General features: G+C 33.1%; 2 protein-coding genes across 10 annotated transcripts in view; one reads left to right on the top strand and one right to left on the bottom strand.

Moving 5' to 3' along the window:
• LOC143222066 (NADH-cytochrome b5 reductase 3) overlaps positions 1 to 12,904 on the bottom strand; it is a 38,406-nt gene extending 25,502 nt beyond the window's left edge. For 2 of the 5 annotated variants that reach the window (XM_076447930.1, XM_076447932.1), the window contains exon 1: positions 12,764 to 12,904. In XM_076447930.1, coding sequence (XP_076304045.1) covers positions 12,764 to 12,781 — 18 coding nt within the window. In that variant the 5' untranslated portion in view covers positions 12,782 to 12,904. Of the gene's footprint in view, positions 1 to 12,595; positions 12,659 to 12,763 lie in introns of those variants that run through there. The other 3 variants (XM_076447928.1, XM_076447931.1, XM_076447929.1) reach the window with 2 other exon arrangements.
• LOC143222065 (uncharacterized protein KIAA0930 homolog) overlaps positions 12,880 to 20,177 on the top strand; it is a 50,048-nt gene continuing 42,750 nt past the window's right edge. For all 5 annotated transcript variants that reach the window (XR_013011984.1, XR_013011983.1, XR_013011982.1 and 2 more), the window contains exons 1-3: positions 12,880 to 13,013; positions 15,219 to 15,376; positions 18,728 to 18,829. Coding sequence is in view for 1 of the 5 variants with exons in the window: in XM_076447927.1 (XP_076304042.1) it covers positions 12,896 to 13,013; positions 15,219 to 15,376; positions 18,728 to 18,829 (378 nt within the window). In the remaining 4 variants the exon portion in view is untranslated. The remainder of the gene's footprint in view (positions 13,014 to 15,218; positions 15,377 to 18,727; positions 18,830 to 20,177) is intronic.

Genomic DNA, 20,177 nt, shown 5'->3' with positions numbered 1-20,177 from the left:
AAGTAAGTCTATTAGAAAAATAACTGCATAAACTGGATCCCAGCCTATATTTTTCCAAACCTTTAGCTTATGCCCTCTTATTCTGTTATTTTGAAAATACAGCTTTCTGATTTCCAATCACTCTGCAGTTCAACTAACCAATTTATTTTCACAACCCCTACTGATGTGATTTTCTTAGATAATCTTTTGTGTAGTACCTTTTTAAAAATCTAAGTACACCATTTCTGCACCTTTACCTTTATTTAGATAACAAGTATCCAAAAATAAGCTAAAAGATTAGTCAGGTAAATCTTTATCTTTATTTATGGTTTTATATTTTATGAAACTATTCTGTATGTTTTCTTTTTTACTCTCCTAAAATTTTGACCAGTACAGAAACAAAAGCATTGGTCTATAACTTTCAGAGCAACTCTCATCACTTCCTTTAAAAATATGTAGGAGCAACCCACACAGCTTTCCAATCCTCAGTCAGATGTCGACTGTCTATATATGTATAGAAAGATGAAAGGTCACACATCTTATCTCCCATTCTTTTAAATTTAAAACTGTAGAATATTGCTGATACATTCCTTTGGAAAAAATAAATTTAAAAGGCCAACCATCTCATAGTCTTGAACAGAAACCTTTTTACTTGCATTTTTCAAAAACGAAATTCTTATTTTAACATTTTCCTTACCTTTAGCATGATTAAAATAATTCTTGTTGTAAGTTCTAACACTATCCAACTAATGGAACAACACATTATAATCTTTATAATTAAGAGCAGTATATTAAAGAGCTATACTCATTACAAGGTTGATTTTTAATTATAAACAATATAGCTAGAATACTTTGATCAGAAGGTATTACCAATTATCAGAAAACTGTTTCTCATACATCCTTTTCAATTTCCTATTTCATTTTAACCTAATCTATAGGATTCCCCTAATTTAAAAATCATTCCAATAGTTTTTATTAATCTAGTTACCTTAATAATGGACAGTACAATCAGAGAAGTGATGAAAAATGTATTTAATAAAAATTTTGGAATAGATACAACAAATCTTTAGCAAATACCTTCTGTAGTCACAAAACTATAATTACAAATAATAACCTGAATGCCAAACAGAAGTTTATGTATTATGATAAAAATTTGTAAAGGTGATGATGTATCAAAACCTGATAACTATTTAATTTAAACTGGTCTTATACAGGAAGGTGTAATGATAATACTTTTATAATATTTTATTTTAAAGATCATACACCTAAATTTCCAGAATATCTACTCTTTTATCAAGTCAACATATATTTTACTTGTGAAACTGGGAAAATCTTCATGTGCCCTTTTTAAACATCCTTATAAGTTGTACCCTTAATGTTTTCTTACTACATCCAAATACTGTAAGAAAACCTTAATTAGCTTCTACACATGCTTTGACAGCTACATTCACTCAACAAATGAAACCTATTACTTACTTACTGACTAGAACTCAGTTTTTTTTATCCATAATAAAATTTCTACATCTGTGTATTAAGAAAAAAATGGGTTTTACAGATCTTTCCTCAAAATGATAACTAATTATTTTTTTAATGGAAAACTAAATGCTCTGTAAATTTAAGCCTTTATTAATTTGATAAATGAAGTTTAATTAAAAAAACACAAAAAACTCACTACACTGTTACATGCTTACCACACATTAAATTTAAATGAGAATTGTCTTTAAGTCATGTCAAATGAATCACTTTTTTTCATGTGAAAGACTAAATTCTGATTCCATTCATGGATTATTTACTCATATATTTATGGTAGTTAAAATGCTACTTACAATGCAAGTATCCAGGTAGGATTTCTTACAGAACTAATCACACTTTTATCATTTCCTTGTACACTACTAGATACAAAACTTCATCAACTGATGTCTTAGCTACAGGTCACATAGGCTTGGATCTTCTGATTTAAAAGTCTACTTTTTAAACAACATCTTACTAGATAACTATTAACTCAACTTCAAATGTGTTATGTTTGTTTTAATTCTTTCTTATGATCAATATAGATACATTTACTTATTTATTTATATCCAAGTTAATTGTTAGTTTTCACAGTCCCTATCCACTTCGAGTCTCAACACTGGCCTAACATATACTTGTATTAAACATTCAGTTATTTGTAATTACAGCACCATAGTTATTGTAGAAATTTGATGAAGATGAAATGTGTGCATCTAAAATGGTCAGATCATTAAATATGTCATTGCTAATTGCCAATTATGTGGTGTTATAATTTTCTTATACTGAAAATCTGTTTCCAATAGGTACTTGCTTCCTCTCACAATATTAGCTATTCCCTTTTAGTGCTACCCTCTATATGCAAACCTTTTCTTTACAGATGCCATAATCCTTTTGCTTCCCCCTATTGGAAATGTAATATTCCAAAATCTCTCTCATGCAAATCATCATGCATCACATCCTCAACGAATAACAGCATGACATGCTCCCAAAATATGTGACTCCCTCTACCAAACTATCATTTCTAAATTTGGCAGATGTCAGCACTGTAGAAAAGTGAGGAGTGGGGAAGAAAGTAGGATGTGACAGAAGGTACCTATCAGAAATATATTTTCAGTATAGGAAAATTATAATTTCTGATATGGTACAAATCCAAGGTAAGACATAAGTAATAGCTGTAAGCTATCAATATGGGAACTTGATATTCAGTATCAAAAAGATACCTATCGCATTGAATCAACTTTTCTAACCAAATAGCAATAACATCTCCCTAAAGAATAGAATGAGGGACAGTCAAGGACAGAACCTTAACAATCCCACATACCATCACTGTGTCCTACAATACAGATGATGGAAATAGAGGGAAAAATAGACAATCCAATCTCACAAAAAGACTTATGTTGATTGGTTCACTCTAATCCAAAATCTCCTTGCTGGGTACCAACATCCACAAGAGGGTAGGACGAGGGTTCCAAAACAATGGGGTAGCTGCATTCTGATATCTCATTGCATTGTACTGGTTATTACAAATAGGAGGATATTAAGCCTTGTATACCAGCTTAACACCACTGCTCTACCCATTAAATGAATGGTTATTGTGTGGAACACATTCATCAGAATGTCTCTATAGTCATCCACCTCAGTGGATTGGAACTGGAAAGTGCCAAGGACTTCCATACTCCACTTTTAGAAAGGAGGGGAAAACATGTGGTGGAGAGTCCAAAGGAAAATCATCACTGAAGACAGTGCAATGGGCAATCATGAAATCTTATTTTGAAAAGCACAAAATATCAAGTTATTTTCTCTAGTCATGGTAAAGATGGGCATTAATCCCCTTCTGCTTTATCCATGCAGTCCATGTGTGATAGGTCTGGAACAGGCATGTTTCTGAAGTAAAATATCACAAAGTTATTGTATGGCAAACAATCTTGTGGAACACCCCATCTCAACAGCAAAGATGTGAAGCAATGAAAGACAAAGTGCGAGTCAACATGGCTGGACAGTGTGAATTTAAAGAATACCTGGTTAGACACCAATTTCCACACCAAATCTGCTGAGGTATTCAAGAGAAAAGAACAATCAGAATATAGAAGATATGTAGGGTGATAAAGGGTACTTGAAATGTCAGTGACAAACAAATCTGATGTTTGATGTTCACAGGCTTGAAAAAGAAGGAAATATGTTTTGAAGGAAAGATGAAATAAGGAACACAAGGAAGGTGGTTCAAATGGAAGTGAAGAAATGGAGTACCACATTAACATCCCAATCGAGAAGGGTAGGTCTGTTGGAATGCCGACACAACTGGAAGGAATGCAGGAGCATAACAGAAGCAGGTATAGTAAAACGATTACAGTATCAGAAAAAAACTAAAGGTATGGAATAAGGCCACCCAATATGAAGAAAACAAAAACACCAAAGATCCACATGGTTGAATACCTTCCTATTATGTTGATACATACCTTCATGGATGATAAACAAATGGAATTAACTAACAAGGAAATGACTCACCATGTGAAACCAGACCATCTCACTAAGGAATGAAGAAAAGACAAGCATAAAGACACAGGATATAAAGTTGGGATGTAGGTTATGTGATTAAGGTTTACAAGAAAAAGATGAAGAGAGCCAGAAGGAGAGGAGCATTTATTGTAACCTTAGAAACCAAGGCTGAGCTGACCAACTGGAAGCAATCAGGTGGACTCCACAATGAATGGAATGGAGAAGACAAATCACCTAATGAAGTAACTAGATAGGTTGATACACGTAAAGATACTTTTATGACTCATCCTCACTGAAGACATCCACTACAGCTAGTGGATGAGGTATAAATGATGAAAAGAGATGCAAGTTGGTGCTGAGGACCATAATAAAGAAATCTGTGTGGGGAGAACCACACAAATGACAAAAATCCCTGAAAATAACTGGGATATAAACAGTTGGGACACGAAAGGTGACCTGTGATAAGAATGAATGCATGTGACATATGCCATGTAGTATGGTGAGTTGATGTGCTTCAGCCCACTATAATAAATCCAATGGTCTAAACTCTAAAACATAAATCTCTGAACTGGGTGCTTGCTTGGTGATTGATATGTGCCACTACCACAGAATTGTCTAAATGAAACAGACAATGTTGGGTGAGAAGAAGGAAGTGATGTAATATCCAAAATATGGCTTAAAGTTGGAGAAAAATTGATATGTAAGGCACTTTCATTCACAGACCAATAGTCCAAAGCTTGCTTGTGATTGACCCAGGCTCCCATCGTTAGAGGGATGCATCCATGAAAAAATGTAAAGCTGAATGTGAGGAAGGAAACAGCATGTACATTGATGTGCCACCTCTTTGTCAAACTACCAGTGAATATTGTCTGACAGGGAAGGAGGAAGAAACATTGAGGTGGAAAGAGTATCCTGAGCAAGTTTTCATTGTTTGTGAAGGGATATCATGTGGGTATGACCAAGTGAGACCAGTTTTGTTTTGGAAGACCCCATTCCCAAAAGCAATAAAACCTCATGAGCAGTAAACAATTGAACTGAGAAGGTCTAATGAACCAAAAGCTACATTGAATGAAGTCATACAGGGGAAGGCAGCACTTCACAGATATCTGTGTCAAAAATGACCTCCAAACAGACAAGATATTGAGTGGGTCTGAGGTAGGCTGATCAACCAGCCCATCCAAGTTCCCAAGAATGATTGGCTGATTCCTGTTTGGAATGAGCCAGAAGAAGCCACTCATCCATGTAATAATGAAATTGCAGCCCCAGAGAAACAATTATTAAGGGGTGGCCTGAAATTTGTAATACACCCTGAGATGGACAAACAGGAGACAAGAATGAGCCTGAAGCAATGTCAGTTTATGTTGGTAAGTACTGAAAACATCCACTTTTGTCATCCATGACCCTGGAAAAAATGCCCATCTCAGGGTGAGAAAAGACTTGATGGTGAACTTGGATAGTGATATGAAGCAGTTGAGGTGAGATAAATTGACTACTGACTGCCATTTGTCATGGAGACAACAAAAAGGCTGAAATAAAAACTCCTGGAGGGATGAAGTTTAAGTTCATTTACCCACTGCAAGAGCAACTCCCAAGCTACTTCTGACAAACACTGGTTGGCCATGTGATCAAGGAGAGAAAGAAACAGAGAAAGGTGAGGAAAAAAACTGGACAGCAAATCCAACTAAGAGAACCTGAAGCACCCATTATTTGTCATTGAAGAGATGCCAGTAATTAAGAAACTTAAACAGCCAAGCCCATATCAGACCTGAAACTATATGGAATATTTTTTTTTGAGAAAAACAACAAGAAGTACCCCAAATAGAAGGAACAGGTAAGAGCTGGGAAGGTGAAGGATGGTAAGTGGGAACTGGAGACATATAAGGCTTTGAGTGAGACAAATGGACTGAAGTATTCATTAGGGTGGATTGTTGGTGGACTGATATCACCCAGACCCAAAAGTTTCTGGAAACATATCAAAGACATAATATCTCAGAAATGGGGCCATACCTAAAGCCCTGAGACATGTCAATAGTCAACAGACCTGAGCCAATATGGCATCATGACCGATATGATCCCAACAACAACAAAGAAACCATGTATGCAATGTCAGAGCCAAAGATGATAGATTTCTGTGGAGAGATTGAGATAAGAGGTGTATGGAAGAAAGATACTATAGAAGTTTGGTAAGGCTAAGACACAGGCGAGAATACTGGACATGGGTAAGACTGACATTTGATTTGGAAGCCACCCTCCAAATAGGTAACAAGGAACCTAACAACCGTTGTTCTAAAAATGAATAGTCTGCACCATGGTAAGAAGGGATAAACAGATCAGAAAAATCCTTTGGGGTAACAACATGACAATTCCATCACTTAATGGTGAAGTTAATTTATCAGCATGGACCTGAATATCAGGGGAGGAAAAGAAAACTCAAAAGGATTAGGAAGACTGTTCATTCAGTAAGGAAGAATGAAATGAGTAAGAGATAGGGGAAAAAGATAAAACATCACAAACCTAAGACACAAAAATTTTAAAGGCCAAATAAGGCCCAGGAGACTCCTCAGGGTGAGAATAGGAAAGAAAGGCAAACTCTGGAGGCAGAAATAGATTATCTAAGTCTTTGTTATCCTGCTCAGAAGAAGCCTGGGCAATGTCTTTGGACAAATGTTGTCCCATGTAACATTCAATCTCTTAAAGCATAAAAATCCACAGTCAGGTTGCCTGCATCTGATGCCTGAGAAAAAATGTTAGTCACTGATGTGAATACCAAAGTGATAAAATTAACTTTGGAATTCAATGCACAAAAAAGGTTCACCAAAGATAAGTGGAGAAATAAACTGACTAAAATTAAGTGATAAAAATAAATATAAGAAAGCAAATTATGTTAAAAAATAGCTACTTCATGAAGAATGCAAAGCTGAACATTAAGCACTAAATACACAAAAGAGCATATTTGAGCTCAAACACTACTAAATGAGAAGTGATAGTGTAGCAGAGGAACATATAGGGAATCGTGTTACATGAGCATGTCATGGTCCTATTTAGGTGGGTGTGACACATGGCCATTTGCAATTCCAAGAGGGAGGAGCAAAAAACTTGTGACAGGCATAAAGAAAAAGTTTACATATAGAGAGCAACAGTGGATGGGAATAGTTAATATTGTGAGAAAAGGTATCATATCAGAATCCTTTGTTCATCATCACACTACATTTTCTGTCTCATGAATCTGTACCTAAGTTAAGTTTGCTCTACACTTTTATCATTAATTTTTCTTTTCTTTTTTTAAAGAGAGAATACTAACAATATTCATGCTATGAAGATTACTGAGATTGACTTAAAATATGTAGATATTAACCTCTTAGTGGACAAAAAAGAAAGATTAAGATATAAGAAGGAAATGAAGCACTATGACCAGACAAACCAGCATTCCTTTCTCAAGGGTTTCTTTAAAGCAGATAGGAAATTTAAGCCTCTTTCTTCAATGTTTGGTATACTAACAGAATTGAAGTGTTGCTAATTGGAATTTAAGAAAATAGTTACAATTTGAAAAATTTATAGCTTTTTAATTTAACAGAAGTTAAATTATTCCAGTCACTAATGTGATGACTGACCTTATATATGCCTGAAAAGTGCACTTGACTTTGCATTATAAATATTCTTGTCAAGTATTAAAAGACTGTTTGTTTCACTAAAAATTCATGTAATGGTATGATGTTATGTTAGTTGTGTTATTAATGTGTGTCATGTCACCTAATGTTACATATCATGTTATTAATGCAGAAAATAACTTTGTTGGATATAAAAAATTTTGACCTTTTTTTTTCTGCTCTTATTTTTAAAGGGTATGTGATGAGAGTTGCCCTAGAAAAATGGAAATTATAGTCAATCTTACTAAAATAGTGGGAAACTTCTAGACAGTATCAGGGCTTACCCTGGACTAAATTTTTCTGTAGCCAGGCTATTAGCAAAATGATTGTTTTGGTAGCCAATTTTAGACAGATAGGTTTGATCCGTATCCAAACCTCCAGCCAGTCACATATGATAAGACAGTCAAAGAGTGAATAACAACTAAGTTCTTATCATATATTTTATTTCAATGAATTTATCATTTATCAAATTTATTATAAAACAACAGTTTCACAGTTACAAAGTTCAATGTTTTTCACACACAAATCATTACAATAATGACATGGGAAGACAAGTTACTAAATTAAAAGTAACTGTTATTACATGCTGCTAAACAGGGGTCTCTCGAGACTTGCAAACCAGGGAGAAGTTTTGCTCTAATTTTACAAAATTATGGAAAAGTTTACAGTCAATAGCATTCTTTTCTTCTATAATATAATCTGTATAAGATGACTTTTCCTTGAGCTTACGAAGGGTGAGGTTTGGTCTGTTTTGGGAGACCACTTCTCCCAAGTCTCTCTAGTGAGAGCCCTGCTTAATAAATTATATATCATCACTCAAACATCACCAAACTAAACTTGACAAGTTTCAGTAACATTCATGCTGAAAATCTGAACACATATTCATGACAACATGAAAAAATATATACATGCCTTGAAGCATGTCATTTTGTTGTGCCTTACTACTCATTCTCAGTTACAACTGGTGCCTTTGTTTCAATGATTACATTAGAATACGTCTGTTCTTTTTTGTACTCCAGATCTTAAAGGCATGTTTAAAATAAAAATTTCCAGTGTTTGGACCATCTATTGACAGACACATGATATTTTCCAGGTTTCTGGTACTCACTGAATTCCTCAGACACGTTTTTATCAAATTCTGCTTACTAAAACCTCTCTCACAATCAGCTATTGAAACTGGAGCTACCAGCAGTCTCTCTGCCAGTTCTGCACTTGCAGGAAAGGACTCTCTGTATTTTACTGCAAAATTGCAGAAACTTTTAATGTCTGTTACAGACTTGCTTCCACTTTCAGAAGTAGATCGAGCAAATTTTGAAAATGATTTCAATTCTTGTTTTGTTCCCTTGTGGCCAAAGGTTGACAAATAATCATTGATTGTGTCAATGTCTGTGTCTTTGAGCAGTGGGTTGAAGAAATTTGTGAGGGAAGTCAAAATAGCTGCATCATCATTATCTGAAAACCTGTCATTCAGACTTCTTATCATATTTTCTGTGAACTTATCACATATGTTTTCTGCCTCAGACCTTTGAACTGCACTGTCTCTTATGGTATGCCCACCAAACTGAAAAGTGTACAGTCCATCTGAATCTAACTGAAGCTCAGTTGGCACCTCGTTCAGAAATTTTGACAGCATTTCACCAGATTTGTTTTGTTTAATTTCCTCCAAACACTCAATAGTTGAAGCAAGCAGTGGGTGAACTTCAGAGAAATTAAGATTTTTCCTCTGAAATGTTTTTGACAAAATGGCTAATGGCTTCAAACAATCAGCCAAGTAATGTAACACATACAGAAAGTTGAATTAAGTGATGGGTTTATACAAGCTAAAAGCTTTACCAGAGGTCTCTTCCATAAATACAGACACAAGGCTGGAGTAGTTGGAAAGCAGTGCATCTACTGTACCTTCAAAACTTAACCACCTGGTGTGAAAGATCTCTTTAAACATCTTTTCTTCTGTATTGATAATGCTCTGCACTGCAGTCAAAGTTGCCATATTTTTTGTCGAGTACTTACAGCTCTACATGTAAGTGACAGCTGTTAAAATTTAAGTATTAAACTTATATTAGCATCACAATGACTTAATCCTAATTGTTACGAAAATAAATGTTTCAGCTTTAGCTTTGTTTACATGAACTTATTATTGAATATCTCACCTGACTGGCAAAAATGTCATTATAAAGTCATGCTGATGTGCAAAATAAAATTCCTGTAGTAACCATGTAAACCTAGTACTTTTATGATTATAATAGATAAAACCAGTGTACTTAAAATGCCAGGAAAAGGAGGCTTTGATTTAATAAAATAAGTTAGTACAAATAAACTCTCAAAAGGTATAACAACACAAATTTAAAAACAAATATCCTTTTCTTTTTTCTACAGTTTAGATAAACGTGTTTTCAATTAAGCACAAAGAGCTATATGTCCTCTGCCCACCTCGTGTACTGAAACCCAGTTTTTAGCAGCGAGTTTCCAAACATACTACTGTGCCACTGGAGAGCATGGGTAAATATACCTATAATTTCAAAATCCCAATACTACCACTGACATGCTCAGATATTACAGAATAGCTTGGATAAATCTGTAAGTTGAGCATTTATTTAGCAAAACATTAACCATACCAAGTACAAGACACTGCATTTGCATCATTATAACTTGTTTTGCACAATTAACAAAAATGGGATTAAAAAAAAAGTTTAATGGATAGGATGGCCTTGATGCAACACAAGCCCCCTCTTGTCCTTAAGTGTTATGATAGGAGAAAATAATCTTGACATAGCAGTCAATAATTATTAAGTTACTGTATTATCATAAGTAGTACAGCTAACAGAAACTTTTTATGTGTTTTTAGATATAGTGAATACAAGTCACAAAAGATAATTTGTTCTTATAAGAAATCACTACTTAGACTTCACTTGTAATACTATGTTCGGAAGTTGTCTCCTTATCTATGAGAAGTTTCTGACTTATTGAAAAGGTTCAAAGGAAGGCTAGTTGGATGATTACAAAATGGAAGGAGTATCTTGTCAGGATAGATTAAGATTTATTTTACCTTGAAAAAAAGAAGAGTAAGATGTAATCATATTGAAGTTTATAAGATTATGCAGTGGATCAAACTGTTCCCTGATAACAATAGAATACAAGTTTAAATTCTAGAATTGACAAGTTAGGGCCTAATTAAAATAGTTTTATTTTTCTAGTAGCAGTAGCATGACCGACTTGTATGGAATGAGTTACCATGTGTGTATGTATAAAAGACAGTCATGAAGGGCCAGTTAGTTCTTGTTGTCCATATGGCACTCAACACACCCCGGTAACTAGACTAGTTTATCAGTTCTTCCAGATGATAGTGAAGTTATATCAAATAAAGCAACACTAAAACATAAATAATTAGTATTTAAAACTAAATAAGTTGCATTGTGTTCTTAATCTTTACCATAAAATTATGATTTATAAATGAAATAAAGGAATAATAATTACAACTCAGTAACTTAAATTAGCTCACATCATAATAGTCATTGTTCATGGAAGTGGATGACATAAATATTCCCTAGACAATGACTATCATATCAAAATGTCTCATCAGCAACATATACAGCAGATGTAGTGTGGTTAAACTATTTGGGGAAGGCTGTCTTATGTGCCAATTTTGGAAATGGAAAATGTTTAAAAGAATTATCCTGTAAGTATGATTTGTACATTTTAAACCTGTAAATAATGAAAAACCTTGTGCCAAAAAATTAGCACTCAGGTTACATTCTGACATACATTTCCAATAAAAAGGCAAAAAGCAAACGAACTGTAAAAAGGTCTTCCTTTCTACTGCCTTTCTTTTGATAATATTTCAGCTTTCGACTTTGTTTACCATCCATTCTAAAAAATAAATGTGAAACCCATCACCAAAAAGCATACCACCTCTGTACATCAGCAGACGTGTGTAAATTAATGTGATTTCCTTTACATTTCTACAATAAATCCAGTTATCACAGTCTGTAATACAAACCGAGTTAATTCCTTAACTAAGTAATATTAATCCTTAAATTTGTATATCACATTTTTATTGAAACAACTACCAACATTATCAGCTTTCTTTTGGTCATGCATTATATAATCTTCTATTGATTTTAAGGGTTTGTTTGTTTTTTTTTCAAAAAAGAATATTTTCCTCTGTTGGATAATACTTGATCTTCAATGTGATTCAATAAATCTTGAACTAATAATATTCCAACATGATGCTATTTCTGTTCTCAGATTTAGCTAATATTCCTCAATATATTATTTATAACCTTTTACTTATGTCAGTATCCCTTTTTATTATACAGGGTGGCCCGTAAGTCCCTACCCATCCATATATCTTATGTATCTAGTGTATCTGTGTGCTGTCCTTCACTCTTGCTGCATAATATTATGCAATGCCATGTTCTGAGAGACATTTTCCTCAACATAGCAGGGGTTATTGTTCCAAATACTGCATTAAAAGCTGCCTTCAACTCATCATTGGTATTATAACGTTGTTTAGACACAATATATGGAATGGTAGGGGCTTAGGGCCACTCTGTAGATATGATGGTCAAAACTATGCACAGTACTCTAAGTAAGGCCTAGTTATTAATTTATTATATAATACAAAAATATGCAAAGGCACACTGCTAGTAATAAAATATTCAGCTCATTTGAACTCCATTACAAACACATTTTTGCTTTCTCTATCAATAATCTCTTATTTTAAATATCCATGTACACTAAATTCACACTTTACCATCACTGAGATAAAATTAACACCCTACAAATTACCATAATACTAGTACTAGGATGAGTTTGTGATTCAATATAAGTATTGTAATAAATCGATATCACATTTCCCCAAACTATTTGACATCCTGCTAAGTATTTCCTGGTACAGTAAATTTAAAGTAAAATTTGTTGGCATGCATATTTTAAATACTGAAGTTACCAACTGAAACTCTTACCCTAATAATAAAAACAACATGATCCGACTGCACACAACAGTTACATTTCGTAGTCTTAAGTTAAGCGTTATTATTATTAGTAGTATTACACTGCTCAAATGAATTTTTTGGGTATATCAACAATGAGTCTGATATAATATAATTGCATAACTTTTAACAACTACTTACAAAGCTTTCCTTGCTCATTTCGACAATTACTTTAAGAATGTTGCACCCCTAATGGAAATTAATGACATAATAAAGACACGAGATGGAGCAAATGTCGAAGCCTGTCTGCTATGGCGTAATACGAATAACAATATGGCGTTCAGTGGTGGAATGTATTCTAATATTGGACGCGTACGAACTGTTTTGGAGCAAATGCTTTCCGAAATATCTTTTCACAGAACTAGAGAGATGAGGCAATACGGAACTGAAGGTACTTGTATTTAATGTTTTCTGAACACATCTTAACCTGTGTTCCTTACGGTTTCTTATGAAGTTTAAAATAAACGATTTATTAATTTGTTTTTTACCTAGTTTAAGTATGATGAATGTAATTTTATTGTTATGCATTAAAAAAAGATACTCGTATTTTGAGTTAAAATGTAAAATTAATAATAACATTCATCGTAGACCTAGGCTTTTATAGATTAAGCTATAATTGCCATTAATATTCTTAATTTCATCTCCAACAATTGTTATTATTCTAAATCTAAGTGTTACTATTTACCACTCATTAGAAATCACACATTGTTCCTGTACGTGAATATTTTATATTTAATTACAAACAACAATTAAATACCTGAACCAGACCATAAAGTCTTGCAAGTATATGCTTCAGAGAAAATAAGTTCATATTTTGGGTCTATTCATAGATTAAAGGTTTCAAACCAGGAATAACATGGACAATCATATGTCTCTAAACGTGTTATTCTCTTCAAGTGAATCACTATTTTTTTCCAAAGTGTAACAAATTGTTATAACTTATGTGATATCAATGAACCTTTTGACTCATCAAAGATATCAATGTCCTGTCATCCAATCTCTCTAAAAAACTTAAATAATCATTAACTGTAGACCTATTATTGTGTCTTCCACTGTAAAACTAATTTTTCATATAGATTTATCACTCTATTGAAGAAATAAAGCAATTTCAACTATAACAATGTCAAATTTTGAATAATATTAGATCTTATCTAACTTTCAGTATTAATCACAAAACATAAAATATGTTTTAATTTTCCTTTGTAGTTTTGAACACCTTAATTAGACCAGGGTTTCTATCATGCTTTTCACATCTCTTCATGCTCTGAAACCTTGATTATCCACAAACTTCTTTACTGAAGCAACAGTTTTATACATATTTTATTGGACTGTGCAAAATTTGGTACTTGTAGTTTCTTGAATGGTTGCATTCTTAATATGATTTTTTAATGTTTAGTGAAGTTTTACATAGCGTAATTTATACAATAATTACACAACCTATATCTGGAGATATATATTTACTGTAGAAATTACAATTCTCAAAATGGTTTTGACAGTTTAGCAATTTACCAACAGACTACTAACGTAAATGGTGGAATAAACAAAAGCTAAAGAATAGAGCCATGTTACATTAATGCAATAAAAGCGAATTTTAATTTAAATTTGCATTGATTATTATAATTTTCAGTCATCTGGATCATAAATATTTAAATTTTCACTAGTTAAAACACTAATGTGACCTACAGAATATAATATTTAAGTCTTTATTTGATGAATATGAAATTATGTTAATTTTCACTCTGGTAGCTAAAAATTTGAGAAAGTGTCACAGTATTTCTCTCTTATTAAACATCTGTTTGTTTATGTGCCATTATTTTGATAACAATGCATTAGCAAAAGTTTGGAAGAGCTGCAATTAACCTAAACATACATTTATAATAATCAATTTCAGTTATCTGATATTCACACCAAGTTACTTAAGGCACTGTGAGCCATCAACTGATATAGATTACATGACTTTTGTTATTTAAATGCCTTTAAGTTTAGGTTATTGCAATATCAACTTTTTGAATTGGTACTGAGCATTAAACAGCTTAGATGTTATAATTAGCAGCACATCACACAGTAATAAGATTCACAATTCCCTGCAGACTTAATATTTTTATACAGATTATTGCTGTCAGTATAAACTTCAAAATAAAGGCAGGTAGCTAGTTAAGCTGTAAACACTAATGGAAATACTCAGCTTTTTCTTAGATATATATGAATATTTCTGAAGTTTTTTAAACAATGCTTAATTTAGATGTGAACTGGATAGTTTTTGGTAAAAATATAAATTCAGAAAATAATGAGTTTTAAAGCATTGAAAATATTTCCTTAAACTGAAGCAAGCTAGGCTATTCATTGGATGTTGGTTGTAGATAAACTGTTACATACACCTACCATTCAATTATGTATTTTTATTTGTTAAAACAAAACCTTCATTCAAATTACATCAAAGAAATGACAGTTCTGCATGACTTAGAGAGAACTTGTACTATATTTTGTTATTTGGAAAGTGGCTCTATGAACTAAGTGTTATTAAGTTGCCTGGCTTGTTCTTATGCTTATATTGATTTTGTTTTCATTTCCCTTATGTATGCTATTTGTTTTCTAGAAAGTGGATTTGTTCTCCTGAATCCAACAACATTTTGGACTGATTTGTTTATTCGACATTTCTTGTACCACAGAGAAGACCAAGTAAGGGATGATATGCTTTTCTTTGTGAGAAAGCAACCTAAACAGAAGAAGTCAAGATATATTCCACAATTTGAGGTATATATCCTATATATTGAATATTAAATGTTTAAAAAGTTATTCTCATTAAGTTGAGTAACTAGTCAAAATAATTTAAAATAATAAAACATTAATAGTCTTTTTACATGTAATCATTGTTTTCTGTGTATGTAGTTTCATTTGTTAGTATGTTATTTTATGTTTAATTTATTTTTATTTTACCTTAAATATTTACATTGATATTTAATACTTGTATTATATTTGAATTTCCATATCAAAAGTAAATATTGGTATGTTCTGTCTTCTGTATTTTTGCTTTCAGTAACATATTATTGCAAAAATTAATGCATGACATACTTGATTGTTTACATGAATCAGCTTGGCTTTCAGAATTTTTACTAAAATTGCCTCATTTCAAGATCTTCTGTTGGTGATATTTGCCGAGTTGTCTTTGGAACTTCATCACCACTATTATCAGTTATCTATTCCTGGCCATGTGATATTAAAATAATTTCTTATTCTTCATTGACATTGTCTATACCATTATTTTGTAATTTGACTTAAGTATATGAAACAATAGTTGTTTTCTTGTAAGAGGTAATAGGTGATTTGATGTATTGAACTTTGATAACAAAAAAATATCTTACAGCCATAGATTAAATTGGGATAAAAGAGTCTGGAATTACATTCTGCCTGTTAACAATTTAAGCCAACATTGTTTCTGGTCTTCCTATTGGACAAGTTAAATGAAATGCACTGGAAATGGTTAGAAAGGATGGGAGGTGATACAGAGAGATAAGTATTTACCTAATATACATCTTTAGGCAAGAAAAATGACCCAGTTACATCTTGTCAAGTCTTGTATGTATGGACTAGATTCTGTACATGTGTCTGTGACTTGTTGACAGATGTTGCCCTTTGGCAAATGTCTTATGGCCTTCAGAATCTGGTCACATCTGGTGACCCCTGGCTAGTGGAAACTGCAGGTGATTCTGTCTAATGATTTCTTTGCTCCTAGTTATCCTTCCACAATCAGCTTTCAAACCAACTTTATCACTTGAGTCCATTGTTCTCTTTGTATTATGATCAGTTTACTTCCTCAGAAGAACTGCTTTGATAGATCTGGTACAGCATTCCATTTTTACCCTCTATTCCATAATTCCCATTTCCTTTTTTTGTACTCGAACTTTTCCCAAACACTGTCCCAAAGTTTCTCCAGTGAAGGGTCTTTCTTCTATTCTTCCTTCATTTCCTATAGACTTACCTTTGGATTATCACCTTTTGAGATATACAAGGGCTTGATGTCTTACTTATTTTTTTTTCTTTTCTTTGGCTCTTGTGATAACTTCAGATGCCTCATCAGTCTCCTTTAAGTCTGGTCCTCCAAACATCTATAATGTACTGCCAATCCACAAGTCATAGATAGGTGCTTTCATACACATGACCTCATGGTCTCCCATGTAGTATGAAGTGTTCATCTTATTTTTCCTATGGGAAACTTTCTCACTGTTTCATTAATCAGCACACATGTGGATATACCTTCTTTATTATCTGGTTATCAGATACAAGACTGGTTCACATTCCTGTGCTCAATGCCTTTTAGGACTTCCACTTTCTTGTCACTGACGTTTTGTGACTTATTGCCACCTTTTGATGTTTCTCACATGCTCCAACCACCACTAGCACTGTTGACCCATTTTCTAACTAGAGCTGACCATCACTCATGTGATATTTAATCATGGTGATAGCACTTTCTTTTTGTGGTGAATCTGGCATGTTTTCTTTATTTTATTTCTTTTGGTAGCAACATTTATGGTAACAGACTAGTTTTTATTTTTTGCAAGTACATCTTTGTAGGTAACTCCAGCTGCTTTATATTGGGATTTCTACTGTTAATTGTTGGTGACAGATATGCACCTACTTGCAGTATGACCTATTTTATAACAAGCATCCTGCTTCTGCTCACCCATCCCTGGTAATTCTTGGACGTTCCCATTATACTTCCTCTATAAACTTCCATATATTGTTTTGCCAGCTTGATCATCTCATCCATGTCTTTTGGTGCTTTCTATTTTAGGAACAGTGACATGTCAGTGGAGCACATGATCATGAACTGTTGACATGTTGGTAGACCTGCCAGTCCTTTAAAAGTGTCTTCACACTTAGCCATGTAATTCCACCTTATGAAACTTTACTGTAGATGTGTGACAAACTAAAATACACTTTCTCCAGCATTATGTTTGACTTCTCTAAATGTCTGGCAGAAATCTTCCTCAGTAAGTTCATAGCATTTTGGCATGGACACTTTTAACTTGTCATATTCCATGGCATCTTCTGGTGTTATGCCCACATACAATTGTGGGCCTTTTCCTGTAGCTGTTTCTTGTGCACCTGCCATTGATATTTTGTGCACACTGCTAGCCTTGAACTATTTCTCACCTAAATTATGTGCTTTAACAGGAAATGCACTAGCATATGATGTAGTTATCATGTGGCAATAATCTTCCATCAATTGGAAGGTGATATATATCCTCCATGTTCAGTAGATCTCCATGAGTACTTAAACACAAAATTAATATCACTCTTAAATTCAGCACTGCTGGTACTAGATGTGTATAATTTGTTCTTCAGGTTTGGATGTTTTGCATGACCTTTGTGACTCGTTTATTTTTCTTTATTTTTATAGTTACTGTCTCTGACTGTTTCTTTCAGTGCATGCTTGTTCTTCATTTTCAGCTTTCATGAGATGTATTATTCCATTTCTTGCTTTTGTTTATTTCAGAAAAGTGGTATATTACAAGTTGTTAGGATTACCTTTGATGTTATTTTTTTAAACATGCTAATTCATGTTTCTGTAGATTCATTCTGCCTAGGTTCTAACTCTGTTCACAATTTCTTTAATTTTATTTGTAATGAGATTAATTAATATCCTCTATTAGGGGTTGTTTTCAGAACTGAGACACCATGCGATGTTATGTCTCAACACTTCTCACAGTTTCTAACTTTTCTATGGCTGATGTAGGTTCTTTGTTTGTAGAAGATCTTATAACCAATTTTTACCATTAATGTATTTTTCTTTCCTTTGCAGTTCCTCCATCTCTTATGTGTTTTCTATTCCTCTCTTTCCTTTCTGATTATGTCAGGTGTGTTCCATGTTTTTCTTTCTCTTATGTCCTACCACATTCTTTATTTTATTTCATGATTTTATGCTGTAGTTTTATTTTTCCCCATTCAATGTTACAGGGCCCACAATGCCTGGGAGCTTGGTCTGTTCTTCTGAAAAAGGGACCTCAATCATTTTTTTGCCTTGGGGTCCATGAACTGCTTGTTCTGTCACCAACAAAAACATATAAGATTATAAAAGTGTACTTATTTCTTTTCTTCCATTAGACAACAATTGAAGTATTCAGAAAGGACTCAAGAAAGCTGCCAATAGGAGACCCAGATATTGACTGGGAGGAAACTCTTTATCTGAATCTTATTTTACAACAGGTAAATTCTACTTCACATTGTTAATGTGAACATTTTAAGTTTTATTGAAAAATTGAGTTATAAAACTTAACTTTAATCACCTTATTAAAAAAAATTGATGTTGAGTGTTAAAAAGAATCAGGTTGTGTAAGTTGGTTCTTTAACATTGCTAGATTAATAGGCTGAATGCTGTGAGATCTCTGCTTCTTCAAAATGAAGTAAAAAAGTTGAAAGACTACTGAATCCAATTTGTTGTGTGTTTTGGCTGGATTAATGAAGATATCTTTGGATCCATTTTTGATACCTCTAATCATGAAAGTCAGTAATTCAATATATTTTATTATATGTATATGAATTGTTGAGTGCTCCTGAGTCATCATTGTTGTGTGGAGTGTTAAAAATTGCATTTGTTTTTTGTGTTATGTTTTTGAAATTCTTTAATCCACATACTTTTTAGAAAAGGTAGATCACTGGAATTTTCTGAATCCCATTTCATTTTATTTATTGGTAAAACAACTAAAGCTTTTGAACCAACTTTTATCATGTGCCTAACTGTGCTAATTAGAGATAACAATTATGAACTGAGTGATAGCTGGAATAGTGAGAACTTTTGACTCTACATTATGTTTGGTAGATATTGAAATACCCTGAGTTTGAGTTATTTTATCTATTTCATAAAACAATGACAGCCTCTTAGTTAAAATTGTTTCACATATTAGCTCAAACTATAAAAATATTCAGATTATGCATTATTTTATGTGCTAGATGAAATACTGATACACTGGTATTAAGCTTACAACCATAAAATATAAAGGAATTGTGGAAAGTATTAGAAGCAGTGCAACAATTTGAATTAACTACCTGAGAACAGTGACAAGGCACTACATACAGAACAGTGATTATGAGATTTCCAAAATTAAAAGTTAAAGGTAAAAGATCACTTAACCCTACCTGAGTTTTGAAAAATTAATGGATATACTTTCATGTTGTAGTGCTCATATGCAATGCTTCAAAATTAGTAGGAATTGCTGTTACTATAATGTATGTAGAAACTGTTATGTGTAATTAAACAAGTTTTGGTATTCAAAAATAACTGAAAAGAAAACATGATGCAGAAGAATATACCCATCATTAATATTTAATATGTTAACAAAATTACATTTTATAATGAATATTAAAAACATGGCAGGAGAATGTTTTTCCTGATGTCTGGCACCAGGCTATTGTTCTTCCTTTCTCTAAGCCTGGGAAGGATCCCAAGATTCCTTCAAAGTACTGTCTAATTGCTTTGACGAGCTGTCTCTGTAAGACCTAGAGAGGATGGTTAATGCTCGTCTTGTTTGGTTCCTTGAATCAGACAACCTTCTCT

This window comes from Tachypleus tridentatus, chromosome 8 (genome assembly GCF_004210375.1).
Source record: "Tachypleus tridentatus isolate NWPU-2018 chromosome 8, ASM421037v1, whole genome shotgun sequence".
In the NCBI taxonomy this organism is placed as follows: domain Eukaryota; kingdom Metazoa; phylum Arthropoda; class Merostomata; order Xiphosura; family Limulidae; genus Tachypleus; species Tachypleus tridentatus.
Note: the sequence above shows the minus strand (reverse complement) of the source record. Positions and strands in the feature narration are given on the sequence as shown.